The sequence below is a fragment of the Bubalus bubalis genome, chromosome 1 (assembly GCF_019923935.1).
Source record: "Bubalus bubalis isolate 160015118507 breed Murrah chromosome 1, NDDB_SH_1, whole genome shotgun sequence".
NCBI lineage: Eukaryota > Metazoa > Chordata > Mammalia > Artiodactyla > Bovidae > Bubalus > Bubalus bubalis.
Window position 1 is genome coordinate 110787880 of NC_059157.1, and position 19714 is coordinate 110807593.

At 38.4% G+C, this 19714-nt stretch overlaps 1 protein-coding gene and 1 non-coding gene across 6 annotated transcripts in view; one reads left to right on the forward strand and one right to left on the reverse strand.

The window, feature by feature from the left end:
* GTF2E1 (general transcription factor IIE subunit 1) overlaps positions 1-19714 on the forward strand; it is a 43040-nt gene that overhangs the window by 12141 nt on the left and 11185 nt on the right. For all 5 annotated transcript variants that reach the window (XM_044942340.1, XM_025284681.2, XM_006057588.4 and 2 more), the window contains exons 3-4: positions 11458-11659; positions 17504-17745. In XM_044942340.1, the coding sequence (XP_044798275.1) occupies positions 11458-11659; positions 17504-17745 (444 nt within the window). The remainder of the gene's footprint in view (positions 1-11457; positions 11660-17503; positions 17746-19714) is intronic.
* Positions 810-945, reverse strand: LOC112587433. Its single transcript, XR_003111925.1, has one exon. It is a non-coding gene; the product is annotated as a small nucleolar RNA SNORA70 (small nucleolar RNA).

Genomic DNA, 19714 nt, shown 5'->3' on the forward strand with positions numbered 1-19714 from the left:
GATACACCCATTAACATTTTGAGTTATAAAGGTTTTAGCAAAGGACTTGATAGTGCTTTCAAAGAATATCCCAAGGATGATTGTGTAACTTTTGTGTATTAAGAGGGAGTTAGTTGAGTGTTTTTGGAGATTCAAAATAACATTTGTTTTCTTTCTTCTAAAAATAAATAATTAATATATGAATGTAAACTTGTTAAAGACTCAAAATATATAAACTAAAATGGCAAACCTAGGTTTTCTTCCTGTCTTACTCAACCCAGTCCCTGCTCGTTCCACCTTTCTCTGTGTTGACAATTGGTAAGTTTTATGATTATATAAAGTTTTATTTTATATACCCAAGTCCACCCAACCCTCCCTCTTCCATAAGCTAAATCTGAGAAAGCAAGAGAATGCTTTTTTTTTTTTTTACAGGAAAATAGGATTTATTTGTGGGTGTGAATAAGGAAGGGAAAGCGCCAAGGCTCTTGTGAGTGCAAGGCCCACCGTTTTTCCAGGGAACCACGATTAGGGTTGTATTTGACCCTGTAGCCATCTGGAATGAGCCACTTTTCTGCCACCATGTTTTCAAATTCATCTGCCTTAAACTTAGTAAATCTCTAGTCTTTGGAGATGTGGATCTTTTGGCAGCCAGAGAACTTCAACTTGGCCTTGAATAGGGCCTCAATCATATGCCCCTTCTTCTGCAGCTTGGTGCGGATAGACAGTATGACTTGGTCAGTGTGGACCATAGTCACTGTGCCCTGGGGATTTCCAAAGGCAGTACATACTTGTCTGGGACAGCATGCCAGACATGAATGTCCACCGGAAAAGGCTGTCTCTAGGGTCCCTTAGGGTAACCCATATATGCAGCACACTATACACACTACCAGGGAGGGTGCTGTTTGCAGCCATTGCACATCAGACCTCCATGGGGAAAGTGATATTTAATGAAATATTTTGTTGTTGTAACAGCTGTGGTTATTAATGCTTGACCAACTTAGGTTCATATTGTAAGGGTATTGCAGAGCACTTATTATTAATGCATTGAGTCTTTTTTTGCATTATCAGGGTGTTCAGTGGCTATGTCATTTTCAGAGGTTGTTTTTGTTTCATTTTGTTTTTTAAGCAGTGCCTTTGAGACAGCAAAGTGACCGTGTATTTGGGTTCCAGAGCCATGCTGGCTCCCAGTCTTGTACTATATTAGTAACTATTCCTTGGGAAAATCCTATAATCATTGTAGGTCTTTTTTTAAGGATATGTAAAATGATAAGGTCAGTCTATTCTGTACCATGTATGATTTCTCTCAACTCTTAATTTCAAAGCACCCTTTTATTTGGAGAATAGTTGACATTTTAAAAGTATAGAGAAGCTTGGGGATGTTTTATCACTGCTTTTAGAGGGTAATGTTAGTCACTTTTGGTTAATTTGAAAGCCTTTGTTAGGAACTGAAATTCCTATAGTAGCATTCATATAGAAAATATGCTCTGTTTAATTAGGCTGTCTTCAGAAACACATTGTGGCATAATGGAAAGTAATATTTAGAATTTTGGGCAATATTTTTCCAAGCTCCTCAGTTAATTTCCTTTCTTCATATATACATAATCCATAGAATAGTCATTGGGAGGGAAACTGATGTCCAAATTTGATTTCTAAAATATGTAATATATAGTGGTTGAATTTTTAAAGAATGGTAAAATAAATCCCATATGTTAGTACTGTATCTTGGAGTTTTATAGTTTCCTCTTTATTTCACTGAAATATTTTTAGTTCAGTTACTTGGTTTTAACATGAAGTGAATTGTCTTCTGTTTTGTTTTTCCTGGAAACTTTTTGAGTGAGGGTAAGTAAAAACTTTTTATTAAATTTTTTTTTTGTAGAATTGTTGAGAAACATTAAGCCATTACCTCTTGGTTAGGCTTTGCACTACTCTTTTAACTGGTCTCCTTGCTTTCACTCTTGCTTTGCTTGTGAGTTGTCTCAGCAGCCACTGACCCTTTTAAAAAACACATCAGTGAAGTGTATGGTATGTGGGTTACATCTGAATAAAGCTGTAGAAAATAGAAAAAAAAAAAATCACGTTAGGTTATGTCATTCTTCTATTCAGAGCCCTTAAAAGGTTTCTCTTCTTAGAAAGGCAAAATTCTTAACAAAACTTAGAACATGGTTTATCTGTTCTCTTTTTCCCTTCTCCTCCATCCCCTTCTACTCCACCCTACCCCCCATTTCAGAGACTGTTTTTACCACTCTCCCTAGCTCACGCTATAGCAACCACATTGTACCTTGTGCTCATCAGACATCCCTTTATTGTTCCTTGCCTTTTTATATGCTGTTTTCTCTTGCTGAATTATCTTATCTATGTCTTGCCACTTTATGTCTTTTTAGTCTCTGCTTACACGTTGATGTATCAGAGAAGCCTTCCCTAAGTTTCCTGTATAATAAACAATAACCCCTTTCTACCACCCTCCTTTTTCTTTATCCTCTTTCCCTGTTTTGCTTTTCTTTATTATACTTCTCAACACCTGATATTTTTTGTCTTGACTATGGCTTGTGCTTAGTTGCTCAGTCATGTCTGACTGTGACCCCATGGGAAGTGGTGGGGGTTTAGCCACTAACTCCTAATGAACTCTTGCAACCCTATGGACTATAGCCCACTAGGCTCCTCTGTCCATACAGATTCTCCAGGCAAGGATACTGGAGTGGGTTGCCATGCCCTTCTCTAGGGGATCTTCCCAATCCAGGGATTGAACCCAGGTCTCCTGTATTGCAGGTAGATTCTTTACTGTCTGAGTCACCATGGAAGCCCATGAATACTAAAGTGGGTTGACTATGGCTTAGTGGTAAAGAATCCACCTGTCAATGCACGAGGTATGGATTCAAGCCCTGGGTCAGGAAGATCCCCTGGAGGAGGAAATGGCAACCGACTCCAGTATTCTTGCCTGGGAAATCCCATGGACTGAGGAGCCTTGTGGGCTACAGTCCATGGGGTCACAAGAGTTGGTTAGGACTTAGTGACTAAACCACCACCACTCCCCAGAAGAATATGAGCTCCAGAAAAGCAGCTCAGAAGATGACTGGCAAGATTTAGGGAGGCAGAATGTGGCAAATCCTTGGGACATTAGTTTCACTGTGTTGGAATGAGGGCTCTGCAGCAGCAAACATTTGATCCTGCCTCTTTCTTTGGCCACTGCAGCACCTGTAACATATCAAAACAGTTGAGCTTATTTTATTTTGATTGATGGATTGATTTTTTTGGGGGGGGTAGGAAAATGGCTGAGTAATAGTCCAGTTTTTCATGATGTATTCTGCATATAAGTTAAATAAGCAGGGTGACAATATACAGCCTTGACGTACTCTTTTTCCTATTTGGAACCAGTCTGTTGTTCCATGTCCAGTTCTAACTGTTGCTTCCTGACTTGCATACAGATTTCTCAAGAGGCAGGTCAGGTGGTCTGGTATTCCCATCTCTTTCAGAATTTTCCACAGTTTATTGTGATCCACACAGTCAAAGGCTTTGGCATAGTCAATAAAGCAGAAATAGATGTTTTTATGGAACTCTCTTGCTTTTTCCATGATCCAGCAGATGTTGGCAATTTGATCTCTGGTTTCTCTCTGCCTTTTCTAAAACCAGCTTGAACATCAGGAAGTTCACAGTTCACATATCGCTAAAGCCTGGCTTGGAGAATTTTGAGCATTACTTTACTAGCATGTGAGATGAATGCAGTTGTGCGGTAGTTTTAGCATTCTTTGGAATTGCCTGTCTTTGGGATTGGAATGAAAACTGAGCTTTTCCAGTCCTGTGGCCACTGCTGAGTTTTCCAAATTTGCTGGCATATTCAGTGCAGCACTTTCATAGCATCATCTTTCAGGATTTGAAATAGCTCAACTGGAATTCCATCACCTCCACTAGCTTTGTTCATAGTGATGCTTTCTAAGGCCCACTTGACTTCACATTCCAGGATGTCTGGCTCTAGGTCAGTGATCACACCATCATGATTATCTGGGTCGTGAAGATCTTTTTTGTACAGTTCTTCTGTGTATTCTTGCCACCTGGAAGAAACACAAGCTGGAATCAAGATTGCCTGGAGAAATATCAATAACCTCAGATATGCAGATGACACCACCCTTTATGGCAGAAAGTGAAGAGGAACTAAAAAGCCTTTTGATGAAAGTGAAAGTGGAGAGTGAAAAAGCTGGCTTAAAGCTCAACATTCAGAAAACGAAGATCATGGCATCCGGTCCCATCACTTCATGGGAAATAGATGGGCAAACAGTGGAAACAGTGTCAGACTTTATTTTTTTGGGCTCCAAAATCACTGCAGATGGTGATTGCAGCCATGAAATTAAAAGACACTTACTCTTTGGAAGGAAAGTTATGACCAACCTAGATAGCATATTCAAAAGCAGAGACATTGCTTTGCCAACAAAGGTCTGTCTAGTCAAGGCTATGGTTTTTCCAGTGGTCATGTATGGATGTGAGAGTTGGACTGTGAAGAAGGCTGAGCGCCGAAGAATTGATGCTTTTGACCTGTGGTGTTGGAGAAGACTCTTGAGAGTCCCTTGGACTGCAAGGAGATCCAACCAGTCCATTCTGAAGGAGATCAGCCCTGGGATTTCTTTGGAAGGAATGATGCTGAGGCTGAAACTCCAGTACTTTGGCCACCTCATGCAAAGAGTTGACTCATTGGAAAAGACTCTGATGCTGGGAGGGATTGGGGGCGGGAGGAGAAGGGAACGATGGAGGATGAGATAGCTGAATGGTATCACTGACTCGATGGACGTGAGTCTAAGTGAACTCCGGAAGTTGGTGATGGACAGGGAGGCCTGGCGTGCTGTGATTCATGGGGTCGCAAAGAGTCGGACATGACTGAGCGACTGAACTGAATAGTCCAGTTGCAATTAATATGTTTGGCAGATCTTTGACAGTGAACTCTAGCATTAGCCAATGTCTTACTCATTGTGTGTTTGTGTGAAGAAGGGAAAAACACAATCCAAATAATGTCTAATTATTTGGGGATTTGACTCATAACGTCCTCATCCCTTTTCCTCAATTGTGATAAATTTTCAAAGCATTTTCTTCTTGTTAAACTAAGGAGGATAAACAATTTTTTTCACTTTGGTTTTACTTGTACTTATTCATTGTTCCCTTGACTAAATACTTGCATAATTAAAATGAGTCCCATGTATGTTAATGAGTAAACAGTTAAGTCGAAGACCTTGGCCAGCATAATAGACGTCATCTAAATTTTCTTTTTCTGTGTTTAGCAAAGGAAAGTGTTGTTTGAATTTTGTTGAACATGACTTTTTTTTTTTCTTTTGTTCCCAGTCCTTTTTCTCCCCTCCTCCCATGCCCCAGATTCATTTTGGTTGTTACATTTATTATTTTGGGAGAAAGTTAAAATTGTATAAAACTCTTTCACTCTCCCTCTTCTTTTCTTCTCATCCCAACAAGTAGGTCTCCATTTATTTTCTCATTTTGGAGTAATAACTTACCTTCACTAGAAAAGTCCTGAGTCATAGAATTGGGACTTTCACATACTACTGACAACCCTAAATTATAGTTTTTAAATATCTGTTTTTAAAAAATCTTTTTCTCTCTATTTTCAATACCTGTTAATTATCTACATCTGGATATATTTTAATCATGCTGCCAATCCCAATACATTAAAACTCAGCAGAGTAAATGCCAGGCATGTGATACACATTTAATGTTCGTTAAATACATTTTTTTTGTTACAAATCTTCTCCCCTGCTCCATATTTTTAAAAATTGGAGCCTTTCCTACACATGGGAAAAGTTTGCTAAATTGTGGCTGGCAGGGATGATAGATTAGGAAAGGGATGTGTAATTCAGAGTGGTACAGTGAATTTAGGCTTTTGAGTCAGAAAGATTTGTATTTGAATCTAGGCTTTGTGATTTTCGTTTTTAAGCTCTGACCTGATAAAGGTTAACTCCTCTGAGTCTTTATTCCCGCATATGTTAGATTTGAATAATACTGTTGCACAGATTGACTGTGATGAATACATGGGATTATTTGTAAAGTAGCTTTCTTAGATTTGTGTGTGTGTGTGTGTGTAGTTTATGGGTGTGTATAATCAAACATAAGTGTTTTTGAACTCATCTTTTCCTCCTTATCTCATCATTTGTCAAACTTGGCCTAAAGAATCTTTGTAGCCTTCATTTTCTCTCTGCTGGCACATTCTTTGGTCTAGATTGCATGTTCTCCCTTATGTGCCTTTTTGGTCCTGTTTGAGGTGAGTGAAAGATGGTAAAGAAACTGAGGCAGCCTGGAGTAGTTAGAGAATACCCTAAGATAGGGTCTTCCCAGGTGGTGCTAGTGGTAAGGAACCTGCCTCCCAGTGAAGGAGACGTAAAAGATGCATGTTTGATCCCTGGATTGGAAAGATCCCCTGGGGAGGGCATGGCAACCTACTCCAGTATTCTTCCCTGGAGAATCCCATGGACAGAGGAACCTGGTGGACTACAGTCCATGGGGTTGCAGAGTCGGACACAACCGAAGCGTCTTAGCATGCACACACCCTAAGATAGCATATAAACTAAAACCTCTCTAACCAAGGTCTCTATTTAGCTTTTGTTACGAAATATAAAGCTTCCCTGGTGGCTCAGACAGAAAAGTATTTGCTTGCAATGTGGAAGAACTGGGTTAGATCCCTGGATCGGGAAGATCCCCTGGAGAAGGAAATGGCAACCCACTCTAGTACCCTTGCCTGGAAAATCCCATGGATGAGTAGCTTGGTAGGCTACAGTTCATGAGGTGGCAAAGAGTCGGACATGACTGAGCAACTTCACTTTTCACTTTTACTTTGACTTTACGAAATATAAAAGTTAGCTTTCAATTCTTGTTGACCTTGAAAATTGGCACCATACCATTTTCTCCTTGAAACACCATCTTATCCCTCTGATTGTATCAAATTCTATCTCTCAAGGATTTCTCTTTCCTTGGGTTTATACCCTGACTGTTTGTGCTTCTCACTCTCCTTAATCTCTGGATACTCTGATTTACTTTATGACTTCAGTTACCATCTATATGTTGTTGATTGTCACATCAAAATTTCTAATCTTAATTTGCACTGTTGAGCTCTCAGAAGTTGTAATGCTGCTGCCGCTAAGTCGCTTCAGTCGTGTCCAACTCTGTGCGACCCCATACATGGAAGCCCACCAGGCTCCCCTGTTCCTGGGATTCTCCAGGCAAGAACACTGGAGTGGGTTGCCATTTCCTTCTCCAATGCATGAAAGTGAAAAGTGAAAGTGAAGTTGCTTAGTCGTGTCTGACTCTTAGTGACCCCACAGACTGCAGCCCACCAGGCTCCTCCGTCCATGGGATTTTCCAGGCAAGAGTACTGGAGTGGGGTGCCATTGCCTTCTCCGAGAAGTTATAAGTTGACTTCTAATAAATCCATTTTGAAGGGCAGTGGATTCAGATATCTAAAGCAACTTGTTATCTTTCTCCCACAAAGGAAAACAAACTTGTTCTTCCTCTTTGTTTTGGTAAATAGTATCCTTGTTCAGTTAAGTCAGATCTTTGGGTTGATGTCCATTAGTCAAAGACCATCAGATATATGCTCACAGTAAACAAAATCGTGTTTGTTGATGTTTTCTGCAGCAAGAAAGCCACACACCATAGGGAGCCATGTGGTGACTCAGCATGACTTTGCTAAACAAACTTAGAGAATATGGGCTTTTGTTAGATAATTTTGGGGAGGATTCAGGTAATTGGAGAAGATTTGCTGTGGCTTAGGTACTGTCAATAAGGGAGGCTAAGGGACTTCCCTGGTGGTTCAGAGGTTGGGACTTTGCCTTCCAATGCTGGGGGTGTGGGTTCAAGCCCTGGCTGGGGATCTGGGATCCCACATGCCTTGTGGCTAAAAAACCAAGGCATAAAATAGAAACAATATTTAACAAATTCAATACAGGCTTTAAAAAAAGATAAGAAGTGAGACTAATTCTTTGATTGGGTATCTTAATAAATCTTATCCCAGAAGTGAGATGACCAGGCTGAGGCTAAAACTATAATTGGTAAAGAAGCAGCAGTCACTTGTGTTAGCTAGAATTTTTGTTTGTTTGTTTTGGTGGTTGTGCAGACCTTGCTTTTATCTGTATTCAGACAGACTCAAATTGACTTGGTTTTGCCTCACTTCCGTCGTGGACTCAGAGAACCTTTTATCTGATGTTGGTGATCTGTGGATTCCATTTGTCAGAAAAGCGCCACAGCCTAACATATGAGTGCTGGGCTACTTCTTAGCTATGAGAGGCTGTTTTCTCTTTTTTACTTATTTGAAATAGATGTAGACGATGAGATAGCATATGGATAGCAGGAAGATGGATTAAGAGTACTTAAACAGGGTTTATGAGCAAAGAATTTACATGTGATTGGATATTTTATGTGTGAGAAGCAGTAGAGAAACTTATTCTGCTTGAAATATATCAGTAGAGCCTAGTGTTAATGTTGAAGCAGAGATGTCTAGATTGTTTATTCTCTACTAGGGGAAGTGGGGTTGAGGGTGGGATTATATATCAATCATATATTAGGCTTTTTAAAATGAAATGTTTTACATATTTACTGTGTGCCAGACACTTGAGTGCTTGTGTGATCTCTCTTAATCTCTTGGGTTGATTGGGTTAGAAAGAAAGGATGGCTGTCCCTGGCATTTGAGAGTCAGAACCAAACTGGAGGTCTGAGTCGGGCCAGTGGTATCAAGTAATGTTTAAGAATATGAGTTTCATCATAATAGGTTGGATTTGAATCCTGCCATCACCTCACAATTAGTAGTGATAAGATTTTTCACAAGTTTCCTAACCCCTTAGAATCTCTGTATTGTACAGATTTAAATGAGCACTAATAATAATACCATCTTCAGATGATTGGCCGTACTTGGCACTTAGTAAACACTGGGTATACAGTAGCTCCTGTTACTGCATTTCTGTTGTTGGCTGTGTGCCTTTGGACAAATCATAAAACTCACATCCTCAGTTCTGACATCATTTTACAGGGTTGGTATAGGGATCAAAAAGTGTACATGGAAGTACTTTAGAAAGAAAGCACTTATATACAATAAAATAGATGTTAATGTATATTGTCTGTCAAGTGTTTGAATTTACTTGCCAAGTAAAGGACTGTGATTGGGTTTTGATGTTTCTGGATCAAGTTATATAGGATCTTGAATGTTAGGATGAGAAATTTCAATTTGATGCTGTGGACTTTAGAGGTTCAGCTATCAGACAGACTTCAGAGCAGGAGGATGAGATAAAGAAAACAGTGGCCTAGGAACTTGGAATTGGAGAGACAGAGCCTAAAGGTTCAAAGACCAGATCTAGGAAGCTAAATTTCAGGCCAAGTAGATAATGGTGCCCCAGATAGGTGAAATGATAGTAGAAGTGAAAAATCTGAGGTATTTCTAAAGAATTACAATTTAATTACAAGTTGAAGTTACAATTTAGCTGAAGTTGAAGCTATAGAAATAAAAACAACACAAGCTTCTTAAACTTTAATTTTGAAAATGGATTGGTCTCATCTATTCCAGTTGAGCTATTTCAAATCCTAAAAGATGATGCTGTGAAAGTGCTGCACTTAATATGCCAGCAAATTTGGAAAACTAAGCAGTGGCCACAGGACTGGAAAAGCTCAGTTTTCATTCCAATCCCAAAGAAAGGCAATGCCAAAGAATGCTCAAACTACCGCACAATTGCAGTCATCTCACAGGCTAGTAAAGTAATGCTCAAAATTCTCCAAGCCAGGCTTCAGCAATATGTGAACCATGAACTTCCAGATTTTCAAGCTGGATTTAGAAAAGGCAGAGGAACCAGAGATCAAATTGCAAACATCTGTTGGATCATCGAAAAAGCAAGAGAGTTCCAGAAAAACATCTGTTTCTGCTTTATTGACTATGCCACAGCCTTTGACTGTGTGGATCACAATAAACTGTGGAAAATTCTGAAAGAGATGGGAATACCAGACCACCTGACCTGCCTCTTGAGAAATCTGTATGCAGGTCAGGAAATAACAGTTAGAACTGGACATGAAACAACAGACTGGTTCCAAATAGGAAAAGGAGTTCGTCAAGGCTGTATATTGTCACCCTGTTTATTTAACTTATATGCAGAGTACATCATGAGAAACGCTGGACTGGAAGAAACACAAGCTGGAATCAAGATTGCCGGGAGAAATATCAATAACCTCAGATATGCAGATGACACCACCCTTATGGCAGAAAGTGAAGAAGAACTAAAGAGCCTCTTGATAAAAGTGAAAGTGGAGAGTGAAAAAGTTGGCTTAAAGCTCAACATTCAGAAAACAAAGATCATGGCATCCGGTCCCATCACTTCATGGGAAATAGATGGGCAAACAATGGAAACAGTGTCAGACTTTATTTTTGGGAGCTCCGAAATCACTGCAGATGGTGACTGCAGCCATGAAATTAAAAGACGCTTACTCCTTGGAAGGAAAGTTATGACCAACCTAGACAGCTTATTAAAAAGCAGAGACATTACTTTGTCAACAAAGGTCTGTCTAGTCAAGGCTATGGTTTTTCCAGTGGTCATGTATGGATGTGAGAGTTGGACTGTGAAGAAGGCTGAGCACCGAACAATTGATGCTTTGAACTGTGGTGTTGGAGAAAACTCGTGAGAGTCCCTTGGACTGCAAGGAGATCCAACCTGTCCATTCTAAAGGAGATCAGTCCTGGGTGCTCATTGGAAGGACTGATGTTGAAGCTGAAGCTCCAATACTTTATCCACCTGATACAAAGAGCTGACTCATTTGAAAAGACCCTGATGCTGGGAAAGACTGAAGGCTGGAGGAGAAGGGGACAACAGCACATGAGATGGTTGGAGGGCATCACCTACTCAATGGACGTGAGTTTGGGCAAACTCCGGGACTTGGTGATGGGCAGGGAGGCCTGGCCTGCTGCAGTCCATGGGTTTGCAAAGAGTCAGACACAACTGAGCGACTGAACTGAACTGATTTAGATGTAAGTAGTAAGTTTGAAGAAATAGCCTTATGGCAATGTACAGAATTACCGGAGACTTTCGGTTTTAGGTATTTATTTGGCTTTCCCCATAATGTAGACTGAAGTGTATACAGTGCAAAAAGAAAAGTGTTGATATCAGGGTACAGGTCTCAGTGGAGCTGTAAAGAATTTGATTTTAAGTTAAAATAAGTATAAATGTGTTAGAAATGTTATGATTAAAATCTGCTCTGCTGTAGTTAGGGGTGAAATTACTTGAAATACTTCAAAAAAATGATAGATGAATAGATATATGATAAATCAACAATAGAAAAATGTTAATTTTAAAATCTCAGTGGTGGGCACAGAGATGTTCACTGTAAAATTCTTTAATCTTTTGAATATTTTTCAAAGTTTTAATAATAAAAGGTTGGAGGAAGAGTGGAGAGATATACTGTTTGCTAAAGGCTAGTCTTAAGAATTTGTGTGCCCTGACTTAAGACTTGTTTTCTCTGTAGGAACTTTCCGCTGTACCTTTTGCCAGACAGAAGTAGAAGAAGATGAATCAGCAATGCCCAAAAAAGATGCACGCACACTTTTGGCAAGGTTTAATGAACAAATTGAGCCCATTTATGCCTTGCTTCGAGAGACAGAGGATGTAAACTTGGCCTATGAAATACTTGAACCAGAACCTACAGAAATTCCAGCCCTGAAACAGAGGTGAGTATAGGCTCTGTACTCTTACCAAGAATACCTTTAAGCTCGCTGTTTTTTTACAGCCTGTACTTTGGAGAACAGGATTAGTTAAGTAATTTACTAGGAGACTAAAAACTATAAGATTATGTGGATTCTAAGCTCTGCCACACTTGTTGTATTAACTTATGCCTTTGATGAAATTTGTTTGTACTGAATGCAGAACAGTGTGGGCCTTAGGCAAAAATCTTTAGTCAGGTTAGATTTTAAGTACTCAATCAGCTTGGGCCTGCTGCAACTCTGCTAATTGTTAGTCCCAGATTGGTTCTGCCTCTTGGGAATATCTGAATTTTTTTCCTAATCAAGTTCTGAAGCCTGAAGTTCTTTAAGAAATACAGCAATCACTTTTTAAATTCGTATTTGAACCATTCTAACCACACTTTTCTTGCCTTCCTTAGCTTTCAGTGCAACTTTCTTGAGAGTGAAGTGTAAGTGGGTGTTACCTATGGGTTAATACTTCTTTCTATGGCTCTCCGTTTTTATCAATGTATCCTAATGTTTGAATTGTGGAGGCAGCCTTCATTTTGTCATGCCATAAAAAGCAGTTTATCTTCTTCTTTGAAAAGCATAAACAAGAATTGAGATCAGGGAGTGCTCTCCTATTCTACCCTTTTTCTTTCTTCTTTCCAGTTTCAGGCTGATGGCTTAAAATTTATACCCATCTACTCCCTTCCATAGAACCCAATAGTCCAAATTGTAACTGTATAGATTTTGGGAGCACTCTTAGTATTTTATGTTCTCTGGTATAGATGTTGCTGAAAAGCCAGTTCTGGGCAGTTCTGAGCAAACTGAATTTCATTTTGGTGGTTAAAAGCAATCTAATTATATAGAAGGTTTTGTATCTATACAAATCAATGTGAATTTTCTTTCCTAGCATATGTGTCAGTTAGAATGCCTCTATCTGTAATAATAGAACACCAACTAGAAGTAGCTTGAACAGTAAGAAAAACATTCTAGCTTGACCAAAAGTCCTTAGGTAGCACAGCTCAGAATTAATTTCACAGCTCAATTACATCTTCAAGGATCTAGATTTGTTTCATATTTACTCTGCTGAACTCAGCCTGTTGGTTGTCCTCTTGGGACCACCAGGGGAGCTAGCTAAGATGGCCATGTCTTTCTAGGTATCACATATAGATGAAAATGTTCAAGTGCCTTGTGTCCTGTTTTGAGATGGAAGAAAGCTTTCTCAGAGGGCCACCTTCATCCTGCTGTATCCACCAATGTCGCACTGGCCAGAATTGCGTATTTGCTTATTTCTAAACCAGCATCCTGCAAAGAAAATGAGATCACATGATTGGTGCTTAGACTGGTTAAGGTTTACCTCCTAAGACTAAGTAAGGTCCCAGAGTCCTTTGAAGCAAATAGCCATCAGTACTTGAATAAAATCGATAAATAAAGGAGAGGAGCCATAATTGATAGGCAGCCAGTATCATACACATTACAGATAGCTGAAAATTTTTCTTACTGGTTGTTGGTCTCTTATCAAGAATTTATTTGTTATATCTTTTTCTGTGCATTTAAATAATACTGCAACCCTGTCAGAATAGCCTGTGAGGGAAATTTGTTTTACAAAAATACATACATTTTAAGCTTATGGGTTATTTCATATTGAAGTGTGCTTTAGACATTTTCTCTGATTGCTTTCTGTATAGTGTATAATATTAATACTATTTGTGAATTATACTTGTGTTTCCTCCTCTAAATATAGTTTATCTTCTTGTTTATTAAGATCCTTCCCCACTGTAGTAATATTCATTCACCACCACCATTGACATTCTACCTCTTTGTTCCACATTTACCACAGTCTACCTCCCATTCCAGGACCTTTACTTAGGTATCCCTCAGTCCATGCTGGAGATAAGTCTGAGCAACATGAGAGGCCCAATAGCAGCTCAGTATATCAGAATACCTGCTTCTTATTAGGAGTGATGGAACTACTAATCAAAAAAGAGGCTACTCAACAGCTTGGTCAATAAGAAGAAAGAGGGAAATGAAGGCAGGCAAGAAAGATAGAATGGGGTACTTGACTTCCAGCCAGAACAAAATACGATTGCTTCTACATAGTTAGGAACAAGACTGTTAAGAGCTAGGTTAGAAGGTGGCCTCACCAGCATTTGACAAGCTCCACTGCTTGTATCCAACATCCTGGAAGTGGTGTTTATTTAGGTTTTCTGTACTATAGGCTTTGTTTCAGAGTACAGCAGTTTTGTAGTAGCCACCCTTCCCCAGCACAAGAAAAGGAAAACATCAATAGAGTGGTGTGGGAGTACACAGACAATAGTAATGCATTATTTTGTTTAAGAAATTGGTGGCATGATTGTTTGTTTGGCTCCTGTAACCAATTAATTCGAGTTAATCCCTAGAACAGGAACCAGAGGCTGCCTCTGCAAAACTGTCAGTAGATTTAACCCAAGAACTGATGAACAGTTCCAGCCTTTCAGCAAGTCGACCCACTGGTGATATTTAAAGTTTTCCTATCCTTCCTAAATGGAATTCCTTGCCAGTAACCTCTCCTTTTCCATCATCTCTTATTTAACACTCACCTTAAAAATCTTAGTTTTGAAATAATTAAAAATTATTTATATAATTTAATATTATTTAATATTAATATAATTATATTTAATATTAATATAATTTAATAATTAAAATTATAATTAAAATTATAATTAAAAATTTAGTTTTGAAATAATATTCTTCCCTCACCCCTGAGTAAGTGGTGAGTAAGAGTTATATCTTTTAAAAATTCTACAATTGTTTAAGTAATGTAAAAGGATTCAAAACTAAATTGTGATCTTGGTCATCTTTAAGTGAAATGTGTACCTTCTCTCCATAGGAGAAATTTAAGCATGCAGAAGAAGTAAATTCTGATATCTCTCACCTGGATTTCCTTTAGTGTCACATTTGCTGATGATTTGATTGTATATTTGGTGAAAATATAAATAAAATCTGTGTAGTCAATTATCCATGCTTAAAAATATCCTTTAAAAAATTCTTCCAAATTTAATAATGTTTAACTTGTGGCCAAATCTTTCCTGCCTCAAACCAAAATAAAACCATTCTTGAGTTTCTGTAATGGAGTAATGAAAACAAAAGTAGTCTTATATTCACATTTATTTGAATTGTCCTATCCAAAGTACTGAACACTTACTAACCTTCAGAAGATAGTCTTCAGAGTTAATGCTAAGGATACAGCATAGATGACAACTATGTGTTCAAGATGATATGGAGAAATAGTAGCTTCAGAAAGATTGAGTGGATCATTTAAGATTCTGGGTGAAGGAGCAAAAGGACAGGATGGAGTTGGCCAAGTCAGAACTAGAGAAACATTGAGTGGGTGGAGAGAGACAGAAAAGGCATCTGGCCCACTCAGGGAGATGCGTGTGGGCGCAGACAGGCATATAGGACAGGCTCAGCACAACAAGGTAAGAATATTAGCTGAAGATGGAAGAGACATTGAAAGGAGTTAAGGAGACAACTGGGTGAGAGAGGATAGACTCAGAATGTAGAGTAAGCACAGAAACATGAAAACACAGATCAGGCTAAGAGAGAAGGGAAGACTGAATGGTTAAGAGAGACCAGCATTTAAAAAGACAACTTACACCAGACTAAGTAGAGTCACAGTGAAAGCAACAACACAACCTTTTAGAAGACAACATGGAAGAGAGAAAAGGAATGAAGAAGAACAGATATGGATTAAATTGAGATCAACATTGTAAATAATGCAAAAAGTAACATTAGAATGAATGCAGAAAGGAATAAAAGCTAGAAGGAAACCAGTTATTTGCAACTGTAACATAAGACTTTAAACTATAGCAAGACAGGTAGATGGATTGGGTACAGAGAGATGCCTCGTAGGCCTAAACTCAGAGTGGATGAGGAGATAACTAATAAGTCTGTGGGAAAGAATGATGTACAAAGCAGCCCTGGTACAGCTAAGAGCAGTAGTTAGAAGGCATGGATTAAGTGACGAGATCAGCATGGTTTGTACAACTAGAGAGAGTACTTTTTTTTTTTCTTTTGCGGGAAAAAATGGCAGTGGGTCTATAGATATCCAGAGGCAAGGAGGTATGAGATGAAACCAAGATTACCTCCAGAGAAACATAGTGTTCTCAGGAAGAGATGTAATGAGCCAATCAGATACACGGACTGCAGCATATATCAGTTGCTCAGTCGTGTCCAGCTCTTTGCAACCCCCATATATATCAGACAAGTCTTAATTAAACATGAGACAAAAAAGTTAAGTAGATGTAAGTGGGCCAAGGAAGAAATGAGGAGCAATGGAGTAAGCAGATATGAAGTAGGATCAAAGAGAAGGAAAAATAGTGAGTGGCTTCTGAGAGAAGTGGTACAGAACTTAAAGACAAATGAAGTATTGCTTAGGCTCAGAATGAGAAAGGGTACTGCACAGGAGACAGTTCAGGATCCATGGGAAAATTTTAGGGAAAAAATGGCAGAGAAGTTAGAGAAATATAGAGCAAGGGAATCAGTAGACATGGAAAAGAACACAGCAAAAGATATGGAGAAAGATATAGGGGAGGTACTAAGTAAGCAGGTAGTTCATGAAACATGGAGATAATTTATGGAATAAAACAGAGCTGTCTAAACAGAAAGGGAGGGAGAGTCATGCATAGATGTTGATACAGAAAGCATCAGTAGCAGGCAAAGAAAGATAAGGTGTGAGCTTAGACACAGAAAATCAGGTATATTCAAAAGAGTATGCAGCAGATTGAAAGTAAAACAAGCAGAAGGAGCAGCAGAAAGACTAAAACTTAACAGAGGTGAGAAAACATTAAGTGACTAGAGAAAAATAAGGAGTGATCTGGCCTGAAACATGGGTCTTCCCTGATGGCTCAGTGGTAAAGAATCTGCCTGCCAATGCAGGAGACACAGGTTCCATCCCTGGTCTGGAAAGATCCCACATGCCACGGAGCAGCTGAGCCCGTGGGCCACAGCTGTTGAGCCTGCACACCCCAACTACTGAGCCCACGTGCTGCAGCTACTGAAGCCCTCAGGCCCAGAAGCCTGTGCTCTGCGACAGGATAAGCCACTGCAATGAGAAGCCCTTGCACTGCAGTGAAGAGTAGTCCTTGCTCACTGCGACCAATAGACTCAGAAATAGATTATGGTTGCCATGGAGTAGAAATAATGGTTGGAGCTGGATATGGAGAGTCAGTGTAGGTGTAGAGATGGAGAGTTACAACTTGACAGAAAAGAGGTTAATCTCTCCATGAAGATTAGCCTTGTTTGGTCAGTTGCAGAAGAACATTGATTCTGAGTTGAAGTCTGGCTTTGTAGAATACTTTTTTAGTTTCTCAGCACACGAAAGACAGGGAAAAGCCCATAGAACTACTTTGAATTCTTCTGCATTCAGCTGAAAAGATGCTTTTAAAAATATAACATGTGTTTTGTTTTGGGTTTTTGTTTTGTTTTGTTTTAAAACAAAATTCTCATCAAAGATTTTACTGGCATAGAGTTTTGCCAGACTAGTGTCTTTAAGTGGTCTATGTCACTATATCTTTCTCTCCTCTCACTAAGTATATTTATTGAAACATCTTAATCTATCCAACCTCAAGCATTTGTACACACCAGAGGATTCAGAGTTCAAGGAACTTAAATATACATATGATGTGTTCTTCTAACCAATGTAAACTTCACCCAGAGGTATAAGAGCAAATTCTCAGAATTATTAAAGCATGTGTGCATGATTACATTTATATGTAATACTTCAGTAACCACTTCCCCAGCTGCCCTTCTTTTCTTGCACTAAGACTTCAAGTTTTCTTTCTTTCCTCCTCTGATCTTTTTATGTAGCAAGGACCGTGCAGCAACTGCTGCTGGAGCTGCTGGCCTGGCAGGTGGGCACCACCGGGAAGCGTGGACCACCAAGGGTCCCTCCTATGAGGACTTATACACTCAGAATGTTGTCATTAACATGGATGACCAAGAAGATCTTCATCGAGCCTCACTGGAGGGGAAATCTGCCAAAGAGAGACCTATTTGGTTAAGAGAGAGCACTGTTCAAGGAGCATATAGTTCTGAAGAGATGAAAGAAGGTAAGAGTAGAAGTTAGTAAGATGAATATGTCTTGAGTTCAGTAGAAAATAAACTTGACTTGGTAAGAAATTTTGCCTGGGCAATTCTTAGTTTTATTGAAAACCATCCCCCATCTGTTTTATAAAATAGTTGCCTTATTGCAGAAAGTAAATTGAGCAATAAGCAGTAAAACCAACCAGTATTCTTGTATTATCCTTCAACTTAGTTGAAATAACAGACAACTTTTTAAATCTCTGTTTTTAGATTTTAGAAATTGTCATTGTTTTGTCTTAATTTCTTGCAAAAGTGCTCTTGTATGCAAAGTGGCCAGATTCATCTCTTCTTTAATCTTCTGTTGCCTTTCTACATGCATTTTTATTTCTTTGAATTGGGAGCCTTAACTATACACTAGCCCAAACTTTTTATGTTGCCTCCTCATAAGTAAAAAGGAGTTGTGCTGCTTGAAATACATAAAAAGATATCACATGAATAAAGAAGTATCTCACCATCCAAGAAGATTGACAGAACTTTATACCAGGTTTTAGAAATCTCTGTAAGCCCTGAAGTGTTAACAATTGCATAATAATCAGGAGTTTGAGAGCTGCACCATTTTACTTTATAAATTTTAGTCTCAAATTACTGGATTTAGAGACTTTGGATGATGATGGTTTAGGAGTAGGTAGGAAATGAGAGGCTAAAACTGGATAAATGTTACTCAGAAACTGGGAAACAGGTGAAATAGGGAGACTGTACCTCTAATCAGATTTCATTAGTATTATAACTTACCTGCCCCTATTCCTAGGTTATGTATCATTACCAATGTATCACTGAGTCTGATTCTTTAATGCTGAAGAATCATCAGTAACTAAAAACCACTTGTTTACTTTTTTCCTAACTGCTTTCTCCTTCGTAATTAGCATTTCTTTTACTAAGAAATGTATGCTAAGAATTGTAAAAGTAGTGTGGAGTTGGGTAGTGATGGTAAAGCAGGTAATACCTCTAGTGTGATTCTCTTTAGTTTTTTAATTCCAACTGGAAAAAAATTTTCCTTGGTAGTTATACTTCAGTCTCCCTTCTTCCCTTTGATTACCTTGGCTGTGATGTTTAGTTATTTTGATGCAAGTTATTTTAGATTACATCGTAGTTAGTCTGTCAACTATTTAATGGTTTGTTTTCCCCAGCTTGGCTTCTTGCCTATTCTTGAAGCAACAAACCTTTTTTTTCTGTGAACTTAGTAACAAAATCGAAGGAAATAAAACTATTATTAGCCAGTGTTATATACAATTAGGCTCATAAGTTTAACATTCAATGTTTATAATTCCTAGAATGGTGGAATTTAAATCATAAGGACTTTAAATAAGTCATCTAGCCTTGGTTCCCTTTTGTGAATATTTCCTTCTGTGTATAAAATAGTATATGCTGTTAGGTCTAAATTTGCTCTCATTAGGTTTTATGATAGTTGAATAGACTCTATCCAGTGAACTGTAAAGTGAGTCTTATTTGTCCTACACTTTATTTTCCTCAGAGTTCAATTTACTTTAATATCTTTAATAATTTCATAGACTTCAATCATGTCCTCATTACTTTAGTGATAATTCTAATTCTTTTTTACTCTCCTTACAAATCATTCTCTCCCCCCAAGTCATCTCCACCTACATTTTTTGTCTTATTTTAATTGTCTTTTTCTGGACTGTCTCCAATTGTAATATACTTTACTTGAGACCTAGTAACCAGAACAATACATATTATTTATGAATGATTTTATCATTAATTATTTGAGTTTTATTTCAAATATCCTTCAGGTTTTACATGACTCTTTATTGCTTTGATTCTGGAAGCATATTAAGACAACTTTAGAATTATTTGCAGGAATTTTTTTCAGATCCTCTCCTTCCCTTTATGTGGTAGCTTAGATTAGGTTTTTTTAGTATATTTTAGATTATTTTTTGCTAGGCAGATTTTCTTATACCATGCCAGTACTAAAATAGA